The sequence below is a fragment of the Rhipicephalus microplus genome, chromosome 6 (genome assembly GCF_043290135.1).
Source record: "Rhipicephalus microplus isolate Deutch F79 chromosome 6, USDA_Rmic, whole genome shotgun sequence".
NCBI lineage: Eukaryota > Metazoa > Arthropoda > Arachnida > Ixodida > Ixodidae > Rhipicephalus > Rhipicephalus microplus.
Window position 1 is genome coordinate 173,232,348 of NC_134705.1, and position 21,064 is coordinate 173,253,411.

General features: G+C 45.2%; 1 protein-coding gene across 1 annotated transcript in view; it reads right to left on the reverse strand.

Annotated features, from left to right (window-relative positions):
* Window positions 1-7,116: 7,116 nt before the first annotated feature.
* Nup133 (nuclear pore complex protein Nup133) overlaps window positions 7,117-21,064 on the reverse strand; it is a 46,253-nt gene continuing 32,305 nt past the window's right edge. Inside the window, exons 24-31 of the mRNA XM_037434126.2 lie at window positions 17,281-17,320; window positions 16,135-16,313; window positions 13,987-14,062; window positions 12,976-13,037; window positions 12,469-12,525; window positions 11,507-11,646; window positions 9,605-9,690; window positions 7,117-7,524 (exon numbers count right to left, since the gene is read on the reverse strand). Of these exons, the coding sequence (XP_037290023.2) occupies window positions 7,385-7,524; window positions 9,605-9,690; window positions 11,507-11,646; window positions 12,469-12,525; window positions 12,976-13,037; window positions 13,987-14,062; window positions 16,135-16,313; window positions 17,281-17,320 (780 nt within the window). The 3' untranslated portion in view covers window positions 7,117-7,384. The remainder of the gene's footprint in view (window positions 7,525-9,604; window positions 9,691-11,506; window positions 11,647-12,468; window positions 12,526-12,975; window positions 13,038-13,986; window positions 14,063-16,134; window positions 16,314-17,280; window positions 17,321-21,064) is intronic.

Genomic DNA, 21,064 nt, shown 5'->3' on the forward strand with positions numbered 1-21,064 from the left:
CCTTCGAGGAACCTCGTCGAAGGAGGTGTTTAGGAGGTGTTGGTTACTGTCTCCTCCATATATTTTCGTGCTCTGCGCAATAAACTCAGTTGGGAGTTAGCGCTCGTGTCTTTCGTGTCCTTCTTGTCTATGTGTCGCCGTTTTGTTCTTGCGCTATAACTATCGTCATGCCATACCAACTAGCCCAAGCTGCCACACTTCTAAGTTACGCTTTCAGGGATTGCGTATCATGTGACCGCACCAACTGCACGTCACCATAGGTGTTCTGTGACGTCACTTTTTCGCGTGTGTCTCCTTCGGTGCGCGTTAAAACAAACACGGCGCATACAATGGCACTCTGGGCACACTCGATCGTGCTGATACTTTAATGTTCCCCCTTCATCGTCATCATCATCAACAGCCTGACTACGTCCACTGCAGGACAAAGACCTCTCCCATGTTCCGCCAGTTAACTCGGTCCTGTGCTTGCTGCTGCTAATTTATACCCGCAAACTTCGTAATCTCATCTGCCCACCTAACCTACTGTCTCCCCCTAACCTGCTTCCCTTCTCTGGGAATCCAGTTAGTTACCCTTAATGACCAGCGGTTATCCTGTATACGTGCTACATGCCCGGCCCATGTCCATTTGTTCTTCTTTATTTCAGCTATGATATACTTAATCCCCGTTTGTTCCCTAATCCACTCTGCTCTCTTCTTGTCTCTTAAGGTTACACCTACTATTTTTCTTTCCATTGCTCGCTGCGTCGTCCTCAATTTAAGCTGAACCCTCTTTGTAAGTATTCACGTTTCTGCTCCGTAGCCAAGTACCGGCAAGATACAGCTGTTATATACCTTCCTCTTGAGGGATAGTGGCAATCTACCTGTCATAATTTGAGAGTGCTTGCCGAATGTGCTCCACCCCATTCTTATTCTTCTAGTTACTTCAATCTCGTGGTTCGGCTCTGAGGTTAATTACCTGCCATAAGTAGACATATTCTTTTACAACTTCAAGTGCACTATTACCTATCTCGAAGCGCTGCTCCTTTTCGAGGTTGTTGTACATTACTTTCGTTTTCTGCAGATTAATTTTCAAGACTCACCTTTCTGCTCTCCTTGTCTAACTCCGTAATCATGAGTTGCAATTCGTCTCCTGAGTCACTCAGCAATGCAATGTCATCGGCGAAGCGCAAGTTACTAAGGTATTCTCCATTAACTCTTATCCCTAACTGTTCCCATTCTAGGCTTCTGAAAACGTCCTGTAAGCACGCGGTAAATAGCATTGGGGAGAGTGTGTCCCCCTGCCTTACACCCTTCTTGATTGGCATTCTGTTGCTTTCTTTATGAAGCACTATGGTAGCAGTTGATCCCCTGTAGATTTCTTCCAGAATGTTTACATATACTTCATCTACGCCCTGATTCCGCAGTGTCTGCATGACAGCTGATATTTCTACTGAATCAAACGCCTTCTCGTAATCTATGAAGGCTATGTATAGTAGTTGGTTATACTCTGAGCATTTCTCTATTACCTGATTGATAGTATGAATGTGGTAAATTGTTGAGTAGCCTGTTCGAAATCCTGCTTGTTCCTTTGGTTGATTGAATTCTAATGTTTTCTTTACTCTGTTAGCAATTACCTTTGTAAATAGCTTGTATACTACAGAGAGCAAGCTAATCGGCCTGTAATTCTTCAAGTCCTTGACATCTCCTTTCTTATGTATTAAGATGATGTTAGCGTTCTTCCAAGACTCCGGTACTCTTCCCGTCAGGAGACACCTCGTAAACAGGGTGGCTAGTTTTTCTAACACAATCTGTCCTCCATCTTTTAGCAGATCTGATGTTACCTGATCCTCACCAGCAGCTCTGCCTCGTTGCATGCTCTCCAAAGCTTTTCTGACTTCTTCTATCATTACTGGTGGGGTGTCATCTGGGTTACTGCTAGTTCTTATAGTATTAGGGTCGTGATTGTCTCGGCTACTGTACAGATCTCTGTAAAACTCCTCCGCTATTTTAACTATCCTATCCATATTGGTAGTTATTTTGCCTTCTTTGTCCCTTAGTGCATACATCCGACTTTTGCCTATCCCAAGTTTCCTCTTCACTGCTTTGACGCTTCCTCCGTTTTTCAGAGCGTGTTCAATTCTCTCCACATTATACCTTCTTACATCGGATACCTTATGCTTATTAATCAACTTCGAAAGCTCTGCCAGTTCTATTTTGTCTGTTGTACTTGAGACTTTCATCATTTGACGCTTCTTAATTAGGCTCTTCGTTTCCTTGGAAAGCTTGCCAGTGTCCTGTCTAACTACCTTGCCTCCAACTTCCACTGCACCCTCCGTAATGATACTCGTCAGATTATCATTCATTGCATCTACGCTAAAGTTGGTTTCCTCACTAAGAGCGGAGTACCTGTTCTGCAGCGACACTCTGAATTCCTGAACTTTCCCTCTGAGTGCTAGCTCATTGATTGGCTTCTTGCGTATTAGTTTCTGTCGTTCCTTCTTCAAGTCTAGGCGAATTCGAGACCGTACCATTCTATGGTCACTGCATCGTACCTTGCCAACCACTTCCACATCCTGCACGATTCCTGGGTGTGCACTCATTATAAAGTCTATTTCGTTCTTATTTTTGCCATTAGGGCTCCTCCATGTCCACTTGCGGTTTTCTCGTTTTTGGTAGAAGGTATTCAAAATCCGTAAATTGTTGCGTTCTGCGAATTCTACTAGTAGCTCTCCTCTGGCGTTTCTAGTACCGATGCCGTAATCTCCTACTGCCTGGTCCCCAGCCTGCTTCTTCCCTACCTGTGCATTAAAGTCGCCCATCACTATAGTATACTGTGTTTTTACCTTACTCATTGCCGATTCCACATCTTCATAGAAGCTGTCAACTGAAGCGTCATCATGACTGGATGTAGGTGCGTAAGCCTGTACTACCTTTATCTTGTATCTTTTATTCAGTTTAATTACGATTTACCACCCTTTCATTAATGCTATAGTATTCCTCTATGTTGCCAGCTATGTTTCTGTGAATTAGGAACCCCCCTCTTCTGTCTGCCAAGCCCCGATAGCAAAGGACGTGCCCATTCTGTGGCACCGTATAGGCCTCATCTGTCCTCCTAACATCACTGAGCCTTATTATATCCCATTTAACACCCTCTAGCTCCTCCAATAGTACAGCTAGACTTCCCTCACAAGATAAGGTTCTAGCGTTAAATGTTGCCAAGTTCAGGTTCCAATGGCAGGCTGTCCGAATCCAGAGATTCTTAGCACCCTCTGCTGCGTTGCAGATCTGACCGCCACCGTGGTCAGTTGCTTCGCAGCTGCTGGGGACTGAGGGCCCTGAGTTATTTGACGTATGCATGTGGGAGGTAGTTGCCAGATACTGCACCAGGGTGGCCAATCCTTCTCTAATGAGGGAGTGCGTTCCCGGCGGTGGTTACCGGTGAGGCCGCACCCCAGGCCTCTTAATGCAGTTCCATCAACACGCGGATTTTTTTTTTTAATCCGGTTGGGAACTGCGCGGCACAGGGATTTGAACCACGGACCTCTTGCATGCGAGGCGGATGCTCTAACCACTACGCCATCGCCGCACCCCTTCCCCTTATCACCCGGTAATTTCACTCAAGCTTTCGCGAAAACGGTAGAACGTGGTCTACAACTTAAAAGCGCAGTCACCAAGCATCGCCGCGAATCGCTTCGCTTTATACTTTACTAGATGGTAAAGTTGCGCCAAAATTTACTTCGCGTAAGCGGAGTATCATCCTGTAATGCACAACAGGCCATACGTCTCACACAGAGCTGCAGTTACTAACGGCACTTACCACACCCTCAAATTGTGTCAACTTTTTCACCCAGGTTTCTGCTTGCCCTACTGAGCAACTCATTCCTTCCCTTGACTTCTTAATTCGGAAGTTCTTTGTTCTTGTCATACTAATTCGTGCGGTGTACATATATGTATACTTGTGCATAACTTTAATGATAATATTGACACATGCTTGATTTGTGTATGACCTATGCAGCTGCTTCTGGGCTTACTTTTACAGTTTCTTAGCTTCTGAAAGTGCAAAAAAAAAATGCAACAATCACCAGCCTGATTTGTGAATGACCCACGTAGCTGTTCCTGGACTTTTCACCGTTTCTCAGCTTCTGATAACAACAACAAAAAAATACAACAATTTGGCTGACGAACACAAGACAAGCACTTTCCTGAGTGATTTTGTGGTATTGTGTTTTTATGTTATAGATGGAGAAGCTATGGATCAGTACCGACTTTATTATGTACAATGGCCTGAATTTCCCTAGTTCACTCACCGTTTCGTTTTTCTTTTCTTTCAGGTGACACTTGCCAAATGCAATGTGGTAGGATGGCAGCAAGGTGTCAACAACCACCACCTGTGTGAAACTGGCACTAAAACAGACCAGCGAAGCTGTGGGCTGCTGTCATTGGTTCTGCATTGCAATGTCATGCCATCTTTGACTGGTTGTTTCGGAGTGTCCTCCTGAGAGAGATAGAGAGGGTGATAAAAGGAAAAAGATGCAACCCCTCTCTCTCACGAGTGCACTCCGAAACGACCAGTGAAATATGGCATCAGACATCAAAAGTTATCGCAATCATCACCTTGATGCTTACTCGTCAGGGTACGCACAACATGTGAATTCGGAAGTATCAAGAAAAATCGTTAAGCTTATCCGCAGAGCAGTAGTGACCTCTGGGGGGAGCTGCTTTGTCGTCGCGGCCCAGTATAGGAATAGCAACAAATACGCAGTGGTCTCGGTCGATCAAGCTGATTCGGTCATTACCACGGCATCGATCGAATGTTGCTCCTTGAGTGCTGCCGAGCAGGCGGCCATCACCATCATTGTCCTCAACGAGATGCGAGCGATCGTATTCAGTGACTTTCGGGCAGTCATCCGCGCCTTCGCTGTCGGAGCAATCATCAAAGAATCACACCATATTCTCAATGAAAAGGACATCTCTATAAACATATTAATGTGGTTTCCTCATCACATGGGCCATTTTGAAGGAGGTCCCATCAACATTAAGCAGCTAGCCACTCCCAGGTGCGAGGTATGATGTTTCGCACCAACAGATGGTTTCCCCAGCCAACGATCTAGGATGATTGAGGTAAGCTCAGCACATACAATGAGATTACACAGCACTTCTACCTAAACAGGAGGGTCTCTCCCGCCTAACAGAAAACTATGCAGAGCCTAGACATTGATGCATAGTCTCTTACAGACGAATTCATATCAAAATCTGGCCTAACATTAAAAAATTTACCAAGATACTTATACTAGCAGCTCGTGCCATTGTTGTGGCGAAAAAGCTAATTTAGAGCATGTGCTCTGGTGATGACGAGGTTCACTTGATCACTGGGCAGTGATCAAGTGAACCTCCATCAAGTGGCGCTCCGTCATCAGAAGCCCCAACAAGGAAGATCAGCTTTGTGCCCTTCAGAGAGCCTACGATGCAGCGGTCAGGCTTAGCCTATCAGTCCCCATGTGGGAGAAGCCCACTGCATGCCGATTGTGTCTATCAGAACCATAAATAAGGTTCCACCATTCATCTATTCACCAGGGTGAAGTCTACAGGAAACATTGATATTTTACATCCAGGATGTCTCTTTTTTTTTCTCATAGATAATGAAAATCTCCAGCTGACCAGGGGAAGTAAAATGATTGGGGCTTTACATCCCAAAAGCATATGAAGATGACTGATGACATTGTGGAGGGCTTTGGAAATTTCGACCATTTGGTGTTCTTCAACTAGCTTCTGAATCTAGGTGCACAAGCCTCGAGCATTTCGCCGCCAATTAAATGCAGCCACCGTGGCCAGAATATAGATCCCGGGGCTTTCCAATCAGCAGCTGATCACCATAACCACTTGACCGTGGAGGGTCCTTTCCCAACTAAGAACGACCGCACGTCATATATAGCGAGCACTTGTTGTTGCACCAACCAGAAAATTATTGTGATATATATGGAAGACCTCTGTCAAAAGGCACAGAGATTTTCCATATATCGAAAGATATGCAAGAATGTTCAGAATAGACATTGCAATTTATATTAATAATGATGCTGAGTAACAAAAAAAAGTGCAAGCACCGTTTCAATTGACAGTTAATGTTTGTGAGCCAAATCACCGGTGGTTAATTGATGCACCAGGCCACACTGATAACGAGCTGCTCTATGCTGAGGAAGAAATCGCAAGCATAAACAGCCATCTTTTAATGACAATTTAAACACATCCCTTGAGCATAAGAGCCACCTAAACTTTTCCTACACCTAAATGTTTTTTTTTGTTCTGCTCAAGGTCTGCGTTATGGATTGCTTTAAACATTGCACAATTTCCAATTAATTTGAAAGTGGGTTTTGATTCATCAGGTTTAATTATTAGAAAATAGTCAACTGACTGACTAAAGTTTTTGTTTCATGACTTTACACAGGTTCTTTACTATTCAGAAACACAAGTAACACACCAAATATGTCGAAGAAAACAGAGTACGTATACAAATCTACAAAAAGTACATGTCTGAAACCGTAATAATATCTGCAAAAGAAATCATGGCAAGGAGATCAAAAGAAGATTTTTATTCTTCCTGTGTTCTTGTGTCTAAAAAAGCTATATTTTCAATTGCATAACTTTTGTTTTTGACTACTTTTCTAATCAACACGTGCACCCAGCAAGTTTTCTCTAGGAAAAGCGATTTTGCTGCAAAGAAAAGGTAATTTTTATGCAAAGAAAACGTGCATGTGAAGCATGCGGCTTTCGCGCCGCACGTGAAACATGCGGCGTGAAAGCCACTCATTGGCTGTAAAGAGATAAGCCAGGCGCGTGTCAATATTGAAGAAGCCCAATCGCTTCCTTTTGTTTTCTTGCCTTGGCTTTATGACAACCCACATAAAATAACTAGAACTGCTGTTATCTCCAGAGAATCTAGCACTTTAAGGGGAGTACAGTAACCTTACGTTAAATTACAGCAAGGGTGCATTTAATGAAAAAGGGCATCAAACACTACCTAAAATGTTATCCACACTTTCAGGACGGTTGGATACCAACAGTTGAGCCAATTAAACTTCAGAAGCAAGGGCTTGCACATGTGTAATACAATGCGATGTTTTCGTAAATAAAACATCCATATTTCACTAAAAAGTAATATAATTTAATTCCATAGTTACAATTTACAGTTCTGATGAGCGCTGACCACTGCATTCATGATAAGAAACAGAACGAACAGAACAATAGTTTTTATTTCGCGTGAACTCCATTTCGTGAAGTATAAACGATGATATAAAAAGTGGTAAGAGGCAGCAAAGAGCGATGGTGTTAAAAAAACAACGGTCCGGTATGAATAGTGTTTTTTCTTTACAATGAGGCCAGCATTGCCACCTAGGAAATCCTAATTGATCTAACACGCTGCTACTCGTTGCATATGTTCGTAGCCAGCACCAAGCATGAAAGAGAAGGTGGGGTTGGTTCCCAGGTCTTGCAACTCCGGCATCTCCAGCAGCTCGTCCAGAGAAGGCAAGAACTCGGCCAAGTTAGAACCTTTGATCCAGCGGCAACGAGAAAAGCATCACAATGTGGACGCACAAAAGAAGTGCTGTTAGTTGCAGCGTTGTAGTATATATACACACAAACAGACCATACTCATCATTTTGTTTTAAGTAACATTAAACACTGGTTTAATGAACTCAAATAAAACAAGTTGTACTTATTTAGGCATAATTTAAAGCTGTCAGTACAACAGCCGATCACAACCCAAGAAAAAATTCACTGCAAATGTCATCAAAAGACAATAGTCTTCTGCCGGTCTACCACTTGTGCATAGCATCGCATTTTCAGCGCAGCCAAAGAAACACTAGGGTCTTGAGAATTATGTATCTATGTATTTTCTAGTAAAGGAACACACCACCTAATACTTGTGTATTCATGCTGCGCCTCAGATGTGCATGTTTGCTTTTCGAACGACAATGTTCACAAGTATGAATGCCGCCACCAGTTCGAGATAACTGGGCATTCAGCAAGTGCTTGAACTTTGGCCAGCAGGCTGAATAATGCGACAGACAGACAGACAGACCAAAATGTCTGCATTCAAGTATGCCAAGAAAGACTATCATCTTTAAAAGTGTTATCTCTGCCCACAGCCATTACCACCCCTCGTACAGAGAATTTGCGCAGATGCCCTTGTCCAATAGCGCTTACTCATTTTCGTCCGCTTCTCCTGTGTTTCAGATTGCTGACTTTCCCATACAGACCCGCGTTTGTGTTGCTTGTTCTCGATAAAAAATTTCAACGTCTTGGTAAATTTTGTTAGAGAGATTCTAACATCGCTGCTTAGCCAAACATGATGTTTCGGGTCATAACGACAAACCTTTGACACCTAAGACAGCGTAGTACAGTCCAACCCACTAATAATGATCCCAGATATAACGACATGCCGGTTATAACCACCATAATTTGGCGCACTTACGACTTTACAAAGCCACCCTTTGAGACTATACAGCGAACATTTTTCAAAGCGTTCTACTTTTACAACGAACGCTTTCAACACGGTTGTGGTCAAAAATATGGTGCACACGATGCAAAAAACATGTCAAAACAGGTGTTCTAAAGCATGTACTAAACGTGCGCTTAGGTGTGCCCCGCTGCAGTTTTCTTGCGACGAAGATATCGTAGACCGCGGCGAGGACCAAACGCAGTTTTCGGACATTGCGAGCGAGGTCGTTCACTTTCCAGACGTTTCTTCACTAACAGAATGGAAGCGAGGAAAAAAAAAAAGAACGAGAAGAAATAGTAGGCAGCACGAAGAGTTGCGGTCAGCCTTCGCACGGCAAACTTTCTGACGCCGTTCTTGGCATCTACGACAGCCGACGATCGACCAACAATGCCTTCGAACGCAAAAAGACACAAATGCAAAAAGCGATAACTTTCATCGCATAAAAGTTCACGGCGATGCTTAACTCGCCGATACCGCAATGTGCCGCAAAAGGTCTTGCACCTTTCTTTAACAGCAAAGATCGGTCGCTTGGCGATAATGACTTCTGCACGATTGTGGCTGTGCCTTAAGGAGGCCTTCTAACACTTCTCACGACTTCATAGTTTTACATGTTTTTCTAGCTGGTTGCGTACACTAACGGTTGCGTACACTGACGAAGGAGTGATTGGTTGATCTCCCCGATATCACCCCTTGGTTGCCCATATGGTTAAAGATGTGTTGTAACATAATTAATCTATTTTGCCGGCAGCTCATGGAAACTCGTAGATGCCGGTTAAAATGAAAAGTAACTGTGCAAACGTCCCGAATAAAATGCACCAATGGTACTGCGCATGTGAAGCGTACACGTTCGTTGCTTTTCGTGAAGCTGAAGCTGTGCATTCGACCGCATTAGATAGCAGATGCACTTGGATGCAGCTCCTGCGCATGCTTGCATTTTTACAGGGTGTCTCACGTAACTTAAGCTTTCTCTAAGAGAATTCTAGACGTGCTTTTATATTCTCATGTCATAGGAATACGCTTATGAATCCTTTGCAACATTTTGGGCGTGCATGTGCGTCTGGCATATTTTTCGTCAGATTTTTTTCTTTCCCCACTGAAGACAGAAAAGCATGACCAGAGCTTTCTTACCCTTGGAAAAATACAGCTCTGCTATTCTGAAGAAAAGTAGATCTGGCATGATGCTCACAGGATCGTCGGTGTTCAAGTCTTCCCATCTGAAACACAAGATGCACTAAGTTTCGGCGCTAAACGAGGGCTCCGGATATTACATTTGACTTTCAGCACAAAAACATCTCTATTATCAAAAGCCCTCACTGGTACTTTTTTTTTTTTTTGCAGGACACTGCTCATTATGTGAATTTTAGAAGGCGAGGTAAAAAAACAGCGAAAATGTGAACACGTACGCTAGAAAAGCTGACAAGAGGTGGCCAGTTGCTATGCAGTCTTCTGTGACAGTGCTTTACAAAGTTCAAACCACCCTGAATAATAATAATAATAATAATAATAATATCTGGGGTTTTATGCACCAAAACCACTTTGTGAACATTATTCATGCCAAAGTGGTGTACTCCAGAAATTTCGACCATCTGATGTTCTTTAACGCGCACTTACATTGCACTGTGCACAAGGCTCTCTAGCATTTTACCTCCACGAAAATGTGACTGCCAAGGCAGGGATCGAACTGGCAACCGCCAGGTCATCAGACGAGTAACCGTAACCGCCACAACACCGCACCGGAATTTCAAGCCATTCCGAAGCACGATTTGTCAACTCGAGCAGAGCTTAGAAGTAAGCCACTAGAAGGCTTTTGAAACAGCGCAATGAAGACGCGGACGAAGGGATAAAGAAGGACACATTACAGTGTTGCGGCACGTCCTTTTCCCTTCGTCCGCGTCGTAGTTGCACTCTTTCGGAAATGTTCAGGTACTGTCAGCAACTAGCCCAGCTTTGAGTTCAAGACACTTGCATTGTCCACTAGAATTTCGCTGATGCATGAACTGAGCTGTTCAAGTCTACTAGTAAATCAACGGCACTTGTGCATCTTGCGAGGCATCCAACACAAGCTAAATTCTCAGCAGCAGGTGTTGGCCAGTTTCACTGTTCCCAACCCCGCATGCGAAGCAGCCACAATGTTTTTCAACGTTGAACGCAAAACTACCACTTTGCGACACAGCTACCTCGTTTGGAAGCACAACTTACTTTTGACACTTCTGCGCACTATTGCCGAGAAAGAGACTGCAAGCACCCAGCAAATGGCAAATTAGACATTATTGCTTCTTTACGTTTTATATCGTATCACTTTTAGTTTAAGTATTTTAATACACACGATAGCCTTGGTGAAGGCAGTACCATGTTTCGAGGTGTTGGACGTGGGGCATTTCGACAGGAATTTCAATGTATTTTTCACTGCTTTAGGGATGCTTGCTGCCAGCAGGTAACTAAACAAGTAGTTTGAGTGGGTCGTTGAATTGGGTTAATGAAAAAATATAGCACGACTAGCTATCCGATAACTGGGGTAATAATTTAGTTGTAATTACAATGATTTGACAGAAAGACAACACGGACGCAAGCGGAAAGTTAAATACAAATACAGTAGATTCTCAGTAAACGGAACCTGAAGAGACCGGGAAAATATTCCATTTAGCAGTTCTGTTTATTGAGAGGTGAACATGGGTGCAGAATGCAAGCTCGAAACCAAGCTTTGCAGAGGCAATAGTTCCATTTAACAGATTTCCGTTTACTGAGAGTCTACTGTACCGACCTTCGTGGTTCCTTGACTTCTCTTTTACGTCCATGTTTGCACGCCATCTCTTTTAATTATGATGCTCTCTGTTGCTCTGCGATTAATCCCCGTAATATACACTATAATTTATTCCACCATTTTTACCTGCTTTGAGTTTAGTCTCCAGAGTCTTGGCGTCAATTTATGAGAATTCTGCCTACCTATAGACAGTTGATTATAACACAGTCGCAAAGGGTTGGTACTGCCAACAGTAGTGCCGATGCACATGGTACAAAGCGCCCGCTTACTGGTTCCTAAGGATGGCGGCACACCAGATGCGCATGCGCAATGTCTGGGCCCTCGTCTGGTCCGCGATGAAGCTGAGCAGCTCGAGTGCCTTGGCGAAGTCGTACTCGTCAGCATTCGTGTTGTCCTGGCTGATGTACATCTGGGTGAGAGAAAAGAGGCACGTCTGACTCTGCCGATGACAGATATCACGAACACAATTTGCGAAACGCCTCGACCTAAAACCAGGGATAGAATACTGTCACGTGGTTGCGATGGTGAGAAAGGCTGCAGCAAGACTGGGAAATAGAGAACGTTTTATTTGGGCGGACCTGTGCCCAGGAAATAAAAAGTCAAACCACAAGCATGCCGCACACTGAGAGCCGCTATCATGCCGCACACTGATAGCGGTGAAAACAGTAGACGGCCATTCAAAAATCTCCCTATAGGTGGAACGCGTCACCTTCTATACATCAGTCATCAAACGCTACAACATAATCGCTGGTGCTCGCCTACGGTCTTGAACAAACTTGACCACTTGTGTTGTGTGCGGATAATCTCAAACAATCGCGAGGTTTCCCAAACATTGCGCTGCAATCTGCGCAGAGTGTTGCTTATGGTTTTTATGGGTGAAACCCAAACACATCAATACAAGGTGATAAATGCACATGGCAATATTGCTTTACAGTGGCACAGCAGATAATAGTCAATGCTGTATGTTCACAAAAAAGCTGTTCCAACACAAAAGCTGTTCCAACAACAGTGCAACAAAACTGATACGATCGGACCCATTTATATTGAACCCACAACGTATATAACAAGTTATTGCGCACGTCAAACAGTAGTAAAATTCCTCTGAATATATTTTCGACGGGTGAAATAGTTTGCATTTTGAATTGACCACATGTCGATCTCTTCTATGCTTCCCCTTTTAGGTTTGATTGACAATGACACTAGTGCCAATCGATAATATCCAAAAACCCACCTCTATCAGCTCCTCGGGTCCGAGCGCTTGCATGTTCCTCGGGTCTAAGCAGTACGCCTGCAAGTGACATAAATGCGATTGAAGTAAAAGCTAGATTAACACAAAGAAATTCAAAGGCATGTATCGTAACGTCTATGATGGTTAGTCTTTGACAGCTTATAATTTGCCCCGTAATTTGCTCATGCACATCAGTCGGCTTCCTTTTACAAACGAAGTGAAAAGAACACACTCAAGAAGCTTCCAAGCAACTTGAATGACCTACGTTATTCTGTTCAGGAGATCTAACAGACAATTATGCCAAAGAAAGTATAGGGGATGTCATTAGAAGTAATGGTAATGTAAATGTGAAGAAAAAAAATGGATGAAAAGATAATTTGCCATGGGCAAGCACCGAACCTTCTAGGTCATTATGAATATTTTTCCAAGTTTTTTTTTTTTTGAACAGGAGTATACTACATTCACAACTGCTAATATGAACATGGTGACACCAGTGACTGTACAGCTCACCTCCTTCACGGCCGCCGGAAGTGATTCCTGGTACATGATCAGTTCATGCTCTTTATTGATGCCTGCAGCAAGAAAAAGAAGTAAAGGGGGTGGTTTAGGTGTTCTTTGAGGGGGCGCTAAAGAACACAGTCACATTGTTACAATAGTAAATAGAGAATGTGGCATCCAAAAGCACAAAGCATAAACTTTGTAGAATGAACTCATGCCCAGCAAAACAAGCAGCACCCACGGAACCACAACAATGGCAAGCCCAGTCATTGAAGTCTGGTCTACTGATCGGATAGGTCATGTTAGATCAGACACCGTAAATTATAGCATGATCGCTAGTGTCCACATACATCCTAAGGTGCACTCCATGATCTCCGTTGTACAGGCTATCCAAACGAAACAACGAAAAACATTAGCAAATTGCATCGGAACTGTACCACGGCTGCGCTCCGATGGAGTCTTGGTGCAGTCCTGACATGAGCCTGGCTGATTTTTCCCTGTCCCCAAATCTGACGAGAAGTCTAAAAGGTCACCATTTTGATGCTGTTCCCACTATCCAACAGGCTGTGTCTCAGGAGGAGCTCACTGCACCCGACTTTCAGCGAGCCTTTGCAGTGTGGTAATGCATTGTAATCGGTGTACTATTTAGAAGAGGAAACTATATAGAAGAAATTTATCAATATGCACTGATTGGGTCAGTAAGTTCTTTTTACCGGACCCAGTCTCATTACATTATGGACAGAATGAATATTTACACATTACCCATTATGATACCTCGTGCTGCCAAGATAACATGGCACTAGCTCTGTTGCACCATAAACTGCGAAAGCTTGGAGCTGTGAAAGAACAATGCTACTCGCTTTCCACACAAATAATATTCCAAATATAGGAAACGGGCCCCAAAACTACGATTCGGACACAGGAAATGCTGCAGTATATCCATATATACTTGCACGTAGCTAGCTTTCCTGCACAGCACTTGGCAAAGAAGATCCATGCGTATGTGCACAAATTTTCACTCACTCTTAATGAGGTCGGCGCGGGACTCGGGTGGGCCGCCACTGGCTAGGGCAGCTAGCTTGCTGAGGCTTAACAGTGCCTAGAGAAGACAAAAAAATGTAATAAAATGAAAGGAAAGCACACTATAAACCATCAAGCAGTCCACAACCAGTGAGCATCGAAAGATCCCCAGGATGAGAAAAACACTGTTACCCGCTCAGTGATGCAAAAAAAAGCCACACAAGTTTATTAAGAAAAAATCAGGGGGAGGGGGGGGGAAGCTGTTGCCTTATTGGGAAAACAGGGTTAAGCAAAGCCTGGCATGGGCATACCTGACGCACTACTTTTCTTTCTTTCCATTGCATTGCGTGACGCTCTCTCCAAATTGTTTCTGTCCCGTATGCCAAGAGCTGGATTCTTCATCTATCTGCTTAGCATCATGTAGGTTGCTGCAGGCAGCAATGACGGCCATGCATTCATATCCAGACAACGTCCAAATCTACGATGTCACAGCAAGTTGGAGCTGGAATTTCAAGGTGGTGTTACCGCCCGCGTTTTTTATTTTTTGAATTTTTTGGCTTGCCAAGTGCCTTCTCAGAGCACGAGTGACACTTTGGGTATTGCCAAAACTTGATTTACCGAGGTGAGAAAATGGTTTTCCTCTTTAGTGTCGATTTAATAAACACATAAAGCTAAGCATTATGTGGCAATCACTGCACTTCAACACCATTCAAATGTATTTGCCATGAATGGGAATTTAACCCACGTTCTTTAGTGGTTGTGCTACCTACAAGGGTAGGCTTTTTCATCATCTTCTTTTGGGCCATGTATGTCCTCATGCGAACCATTGACTCTTTAGCGTCCCTTTAATGAACATATGAACAGATATAGTGTTAGGATTACATCTTTATAATTAAATGTCTGATATAACACACTTATTTTCCTGTAACATGCACCTTTGTCATGATGAGGTTTGAGTGTATTGCACAACGCGTTCAAATGTATTTGTCGTGACTGGGAACTGAACCCCCGACCTTAGCCATTACCGTAATTACATGAATCTAATGCGCACCTTTTTTCCGGTTAAGCGAGTTCATAAATCGCATGCGAGTTAGAATTAAGTCCGAAAAAAAAAAAAAATGAATACGGTCATTCTATTGCCATTGGCATTTCCAAAATCCCCCTACGTGCGTCGGCATGTCGCGTCAGCCATTTCTGCCTATGTGTTTCCCATGTGCGGCCCTTTGTACGTGTGCTGAGGAGTTTGTCATCTTGTAGTGCATTAGCAGCGACGGCATGGAAGGGCAGACTCCAAAAACTCGAGTGCACCATGATGCCGCTTTTAAAAGAAAGTCATCGCGTGTGCAAAAACGGACGGAAATCGGGCTGCATCGCGATCGTTCGGAGTTCCCGAAACGTGCGTGCGGGACTGGCGGAAACAAAAGCAGAAGATTGTCGACAGAAAAGCTTCACGCAAAGGCTTCAGTGGGCGACAGCAGGGTCGGTTTTCGCAAATTGAAGAGCTGCTCGGCGAGTATGTGCTTGAGCAGCGAGGGGCACAGCAGCCCGTGACGACAGAACTGCTCCAAGTGCAGGCTATGCAGTTAGCCTTAGAAAGAGAGCTAATGCGGAACCAGTTCAAAGCGAGCAGGTGCTGGCTAACTAACTTCATGAAGAGGAAAGGCTTTTCCCTCCAAAAGCGAACGGGCATGCGCCAAAACTTGCCGGAGGAGTACGAAGAAAAGCTTCACAGTTTTCAGAGGTTCGTCCTAAACTTGCGGCGCAACAACGGCTACCTGCTTGGGCAAATTGGGAATGCCGATCAGACGTCTCTTTACTTCAACATGCCTGGCACCACAACTTTCGAGAAGAAGGGGGCGAAGCAAGTTCGCGTGCTGACATCGAGCCACGAAAAAACTAGAGTGACGGCAATGGTCTGTTGCACGTCAGATGGGCACAAGGTTCCCCTGTACCTCATATTTAAATGGAAGACGCTCCCGAAAAGAGTCGTTTCCCCGAGTGGTGTGATCGTGTGAGCCAACGAGGAAAATTGGTGCGCGTTGCAATCGATGTCTTTTTTTTTTCGTCGTCGAAACCGGGTGCGCGTTACAATCGAGGGCGCGGTAGAATCGAGTAAATACGGTACGCCACCGCAGTGCGTCCTCTGCTCACCTTCTTCCGGGCCAAGTATTTGTCCTCCCGCAAGCCCAGACTGTGCAGCGTGTTTGCCGCCTGGCCCCTCTTGCCGAGCTGGATGGCATGCAGCCAGCTGAGCGAGTCGTGCCCCTCCAGGAAACGCTCGAGGTTGCGGTACTGGGACGCCGGCTGACGCAGCAGCTCTCCACGTCGTCCTGTATGAGTCACCTAGTCCCGTTAAACCGTCCCGATTATACGGGGTTTCTAAGCTGCATCTAAATTTTCGCATGAACTGAATCCTCAACATTGTACTTGGCAATGGAATAACATGAATACTGAGACAATGAGGCAGTTGGTAACAAGCATGTAAAAAAAGTCTTAAAAATTTCTATAGTGTCCTACTTGTAAATATAGGCAGCTGCCACTTGTAAAAACAGTACTTTTTTTTTGGTAGTAGTTTAAAAATAATTCAAATTGTTAAAATTGGTGAAAAGATTTAAGCTTTATCCCTACAGGCACATTAGGTTGTTGAAAAAGTTTAAACTTTATCTCTACACGCATTCCTAAATTAAATGTAGGCATAAAACAATAGGCATAAAACAATAGGCATAAAACGGAACAGCTTAATATAGTCTTAGCAATCAGACTTGCCCTTCCACTTATTTAAGAGCCCTGTGCATGTAAACAATACTTGTGCTCTTTCTCCTTGATGCTCAGTTTGTGTTATTAATGCTAAAATTACAAATATACTAGAATGTTAACGTTTTACATGAGGTGGTAATCAAACAATGCAGCTCCAAGTGATGTTAGTTGGTCAGCATGGCTGCTCAGCTAGAAATGGCATAATATACAGTCACATTAAAAGTAAACCACGATGATTTGATAAGCATGTGTTACGCGTCCAGCAGACCATGCAAAATACTCCAGTAAACAGGTTTACATACGGAGTATCCAACTTCCTTTAGCATGTGTAATCTGAACTTTGTTTTGAGCAGTGCTGTCCCAGGCATCAAATACCCAGGCTCAAACTGCCGGATAGGAATTTCGGCCACCAAGTAGTCTTTCAACGCTCGATTTATAAAAGAGAGATGTGGAGAAAGGAGAGCAAGAAAGAGTGGGAGGGTCACTTATTCCACACGCATGCGGTGTTGCAAGGAATGAAGACGACCACGCGCCACTAACCTGAATCAAGCTGCCACTTGAACACAAACTCTGGAAATCCCTGCAAAGAAATAAAGGCAGAAATGAGACACAAATAACAACCGACCAGTAGCCAACCATCGAAACAAAATCATGAACTATGCGACTCATTCAGTGCCTTACGTGAACCAAGAAAAGTAAGTTTTCGTTCAGCACAGCTTATAAAAACATTGGATACAAAAAGCCCACATTAATGCGAAGAGTACAGTTGATTCCCTTCATAAGAGGCACTGATGCAAGAGACAGTTGGATATAAGAGACACCTCTGTGCGTACATTGAAACGGGGGTTGACAAGAGAATACATGCGTGGTACCCTGCTTATAGAGACACAAATTACTCCTCAGCGCATGTCTCGTACTATAAGGGAGTTCAACTGTATATGCATAGATGGTAGACACTCATTAAATAGAACTGGAAGGAACAGGAAAAATATGTTCCATTTAACAGAAGTTCTGTTTACTGAGGAGCGCAGAATACAAGTACGAAACCGATCATTAATAGGCAGTTGTTTCATTTAAAAATGTTAGTTTACTGAGAGTCTACTATATATATATATATATATATATATATATATTGAAAAAGGGTTTATTGACGACTGTTGCGACGGTGGTCCTACGAAGAAACACAATAGTGCAAGAGCAACGGTCAAGCAGATGCCGGCGATGATCAGCACGAGCCGAGCGAGCGAAGCCCAGCACCCAGTACCCAAGCGGTGGCGATGTTGCTTGCCAACGACGCTCTTTCTTCTTCACAATTTGCCCCCGCCGAAAAAGAGCCATCCTGGCGACCTAAGAGTCTGGAGGCAGAGGGCTATAATATGGCTTAAGGCGGGCGACGTGGACGATGTCACGTCCACGCCGGCGCATGTCGTCAGATGGGGAAAGTGGCTCGATGAGAAAATTCACCGGCGAGGTTTGCTCCAAAACGCGGTATGGGCCCTCGTACTTTGGAACGAGTTTTGAGGAAATGCCGGGGGTTTGGTAAGGAACAGCCAGCCATACAAGTGATCCCGGGGAATAGCTGGGGCTTTGGGAAGAGTCGACGTTGTTTTCTTTCTGGCGCTGTTGTTCTCGAGACGTAAAGGTGCGTGCGAGTTCACGGCACTCTTCCGCATTTCGGGCAGCTTCGGACACAGATGGGCATTCGGATGCGTCAGGATGGTATGGAAGGAGAGTATCGATGGTGTGGGATGGTTCGCGTCCATAAAGAAGAAAGAAAGGTGAAAATCCAGTGGTAGACTGTGCCGCGGTGTTATATGCGAACGTAATGAATGGAAGAATGCGATCCCAGTTAGTATGATCGGATGTCACATACATGGCGAGCATATCGCCAAGGGTGTGGTTAAATCTTTCCGTGAGCCCGTTAGTCTGCGGGTGGTATGCCGTGGTCTTGCGATGAACAACATGGCATTCAGAAAGCAGAGACGTGACGACTTCTGATAGGAAGGCTCGACCTCGATCGCTTAGTAGTTCTCGAGGTGCACCATGTCGTAATATGAAGCGATGAAGGATGAAGGATGCTACGTCCCGCGCAGTGGCACTTGGAAGGGCGGCGGTCTCAGCGTAGCGTGTTAAATGGTCCACAGCGACTATAATCCACCGATTTTTATCTGATGTTGTCGGTAGAGGGCCATAGAGATCAATTCCGATTCGATCGAAAGGTTTGGCAGGGCACGGAAGCGGTTGAAGCGGACCGGACGAGTGGAAAGGCGGTGATTTGCGACGTTGACAGTCAGGACAGCCCATAACGAATTTTCGAACGAAATTATACATTCCGCGCCAGTAGAAGCGATGGCGAATGCGTTCGTAAGTTTTGAAAACTCCGGCATGACCACATTGGGGATCGTCGTGAAAGGAGGCGCAGATTTGTGATCGCAAGCTGCGCGGGACAACCAAGAGCCACTTACGACCTTCGGGGGCGTAGTTGCGTCGGTGTATTAGCCGATCACGAATGGCGAAATGAGCAGCTTGACGTCGGAGAGATCGTGGTACCGCAGTGGTTGACGATCCAGAAAGACAGTTAAAAAGAGAAGCGATCCACGGGTCCTTGTGTTGTTCACTGGTAAAGGAGTCGAGGTCGAGAGATGCGATGGAGATACCAGTGGTTCCGCTGGCCGAGTCGGGAGGTAAAGGCGAACGCGACAGGGCGTCGGCGTCAGAATGCTTGCGTCCGCTGCGATAGATGACACGAATGTCGTACTCCTGGATTTGCAGTGCCCACCGAGCTAGGCGGCCAGAAGGGTCTTTCAATGTGGCGAGCCAACAAAGTGCATGGTGGTCCGTTACCAGGTCGAATGGGCGACCGTACAAATAAGGGCGGAACTTGCGAAGCGCCCACACTAGCGCCAAGCACTCTTTTTCAGTGACGCTGTAATTGGCCTCAGCTTTAGTAAGTGTGCGACTCGCATAAGCGACGACGTATTCGGAGTAGCCCGGCTTGCGTTGGGCGAGGACGGCGCCTAGACCAACCCCACTAGCGTCTGTGTGAACTTCCGTTGCAGCTGTTGGGTCGAAATGCCGAAGAATTGGAGGAGATGTTAGCAGACTACGGAGCGTGGCAAACGCGACGTCGCAGTCAGAAGACCAGGATGAAAGGTCTGCATCACCGCGTAGGAGGTTGGTCAGTGGTGACATGATCGATGCAAAATTTCGCACGAAGCGCCGGAAGTACGAACATAGTCCGACAAAACTGCGTAATTCTTTCAGTGTAGTAGGTTTCGGGAACTCAGCGACTGCTCGCAGTTTTGCAGGGTCGGGTCGAACACCATGCTTGGAGACGATGTGCCCTAAGATGGACAGCTCTCGCGCGGCGAAGCGGCACTTTTTAAGGTTCAGTTGGAGCCCAGCGTTGGTTAAACACGTCAGAACCAGTTGGAGCCGAAGCAGATGCGTAGGAAAATCGGGAGAGAAAACGACAATGTCGTCGAGGTAGCATAGACACACAGACCACTTCAGTCCACGCAGTGTGTTGTCCATGAGCCGTTCAAACGTGGCAGGAGCATTAGAAAGACCAAATGGCATTACGTTAAATTCGTACAGGCCATCTGGTGTAATGAACGCAGTTTTCTGGCGATCAGCTTCTGCCATAGGAACCTGCCAGTATCCAGATCGCAAGTCTAAGGAGGAGAAGAATTCGGCTCCTTGTAGGCTGTCAAGGGCGTCGTCGATGCGCGGCAATTGATAGACGTCATTCCGCGTCACCTTGTTTAATCGCCGGTAGTCGATGCAAAATCGAATCGATCCATCTTTTTTTCGAACTAGAACGACAGGAGATGCCCAAGGACTGTGCGATGGTCGAATAACGCGACGGCGTAGCATCTCTTCGACCTGGTCGTTGATGACGTGACGTTCTGCAGCAGAGACACGGTACGGTCTTTGACGCAATGGCTGGTGCGAACCGGTGTCAATGTAGTGGTGCACTGCGGAAGTCCGACCCAATTGCGGCTGAGAAACGTCGAATGAATTCGCGAAGTGCTGGAGGAGATTAAGAAGCTCGGCGCGTTCATGGGCACTTAAGGTGTCGGCGATGGAACTCGAGAAGGTGTCACTCGATGAGCACTCCAGTGGGGAAAGGGCATGAAGTTCGGTCGAGGCGCTACTGCACGATTCGTCTGGCATGCTAAGGAATAAAGAGGAATCGAGGTACTCCACTCGACCGAGACATTCGCCGGCAAGTAGCGTAAGCGGTGCAGAAAGGGGGTTGTGAACAAAAATATTGCTTCGGCCCGCAGTGACGTCGAGTGTAGTGAAAGGCAAGGAAACGGCT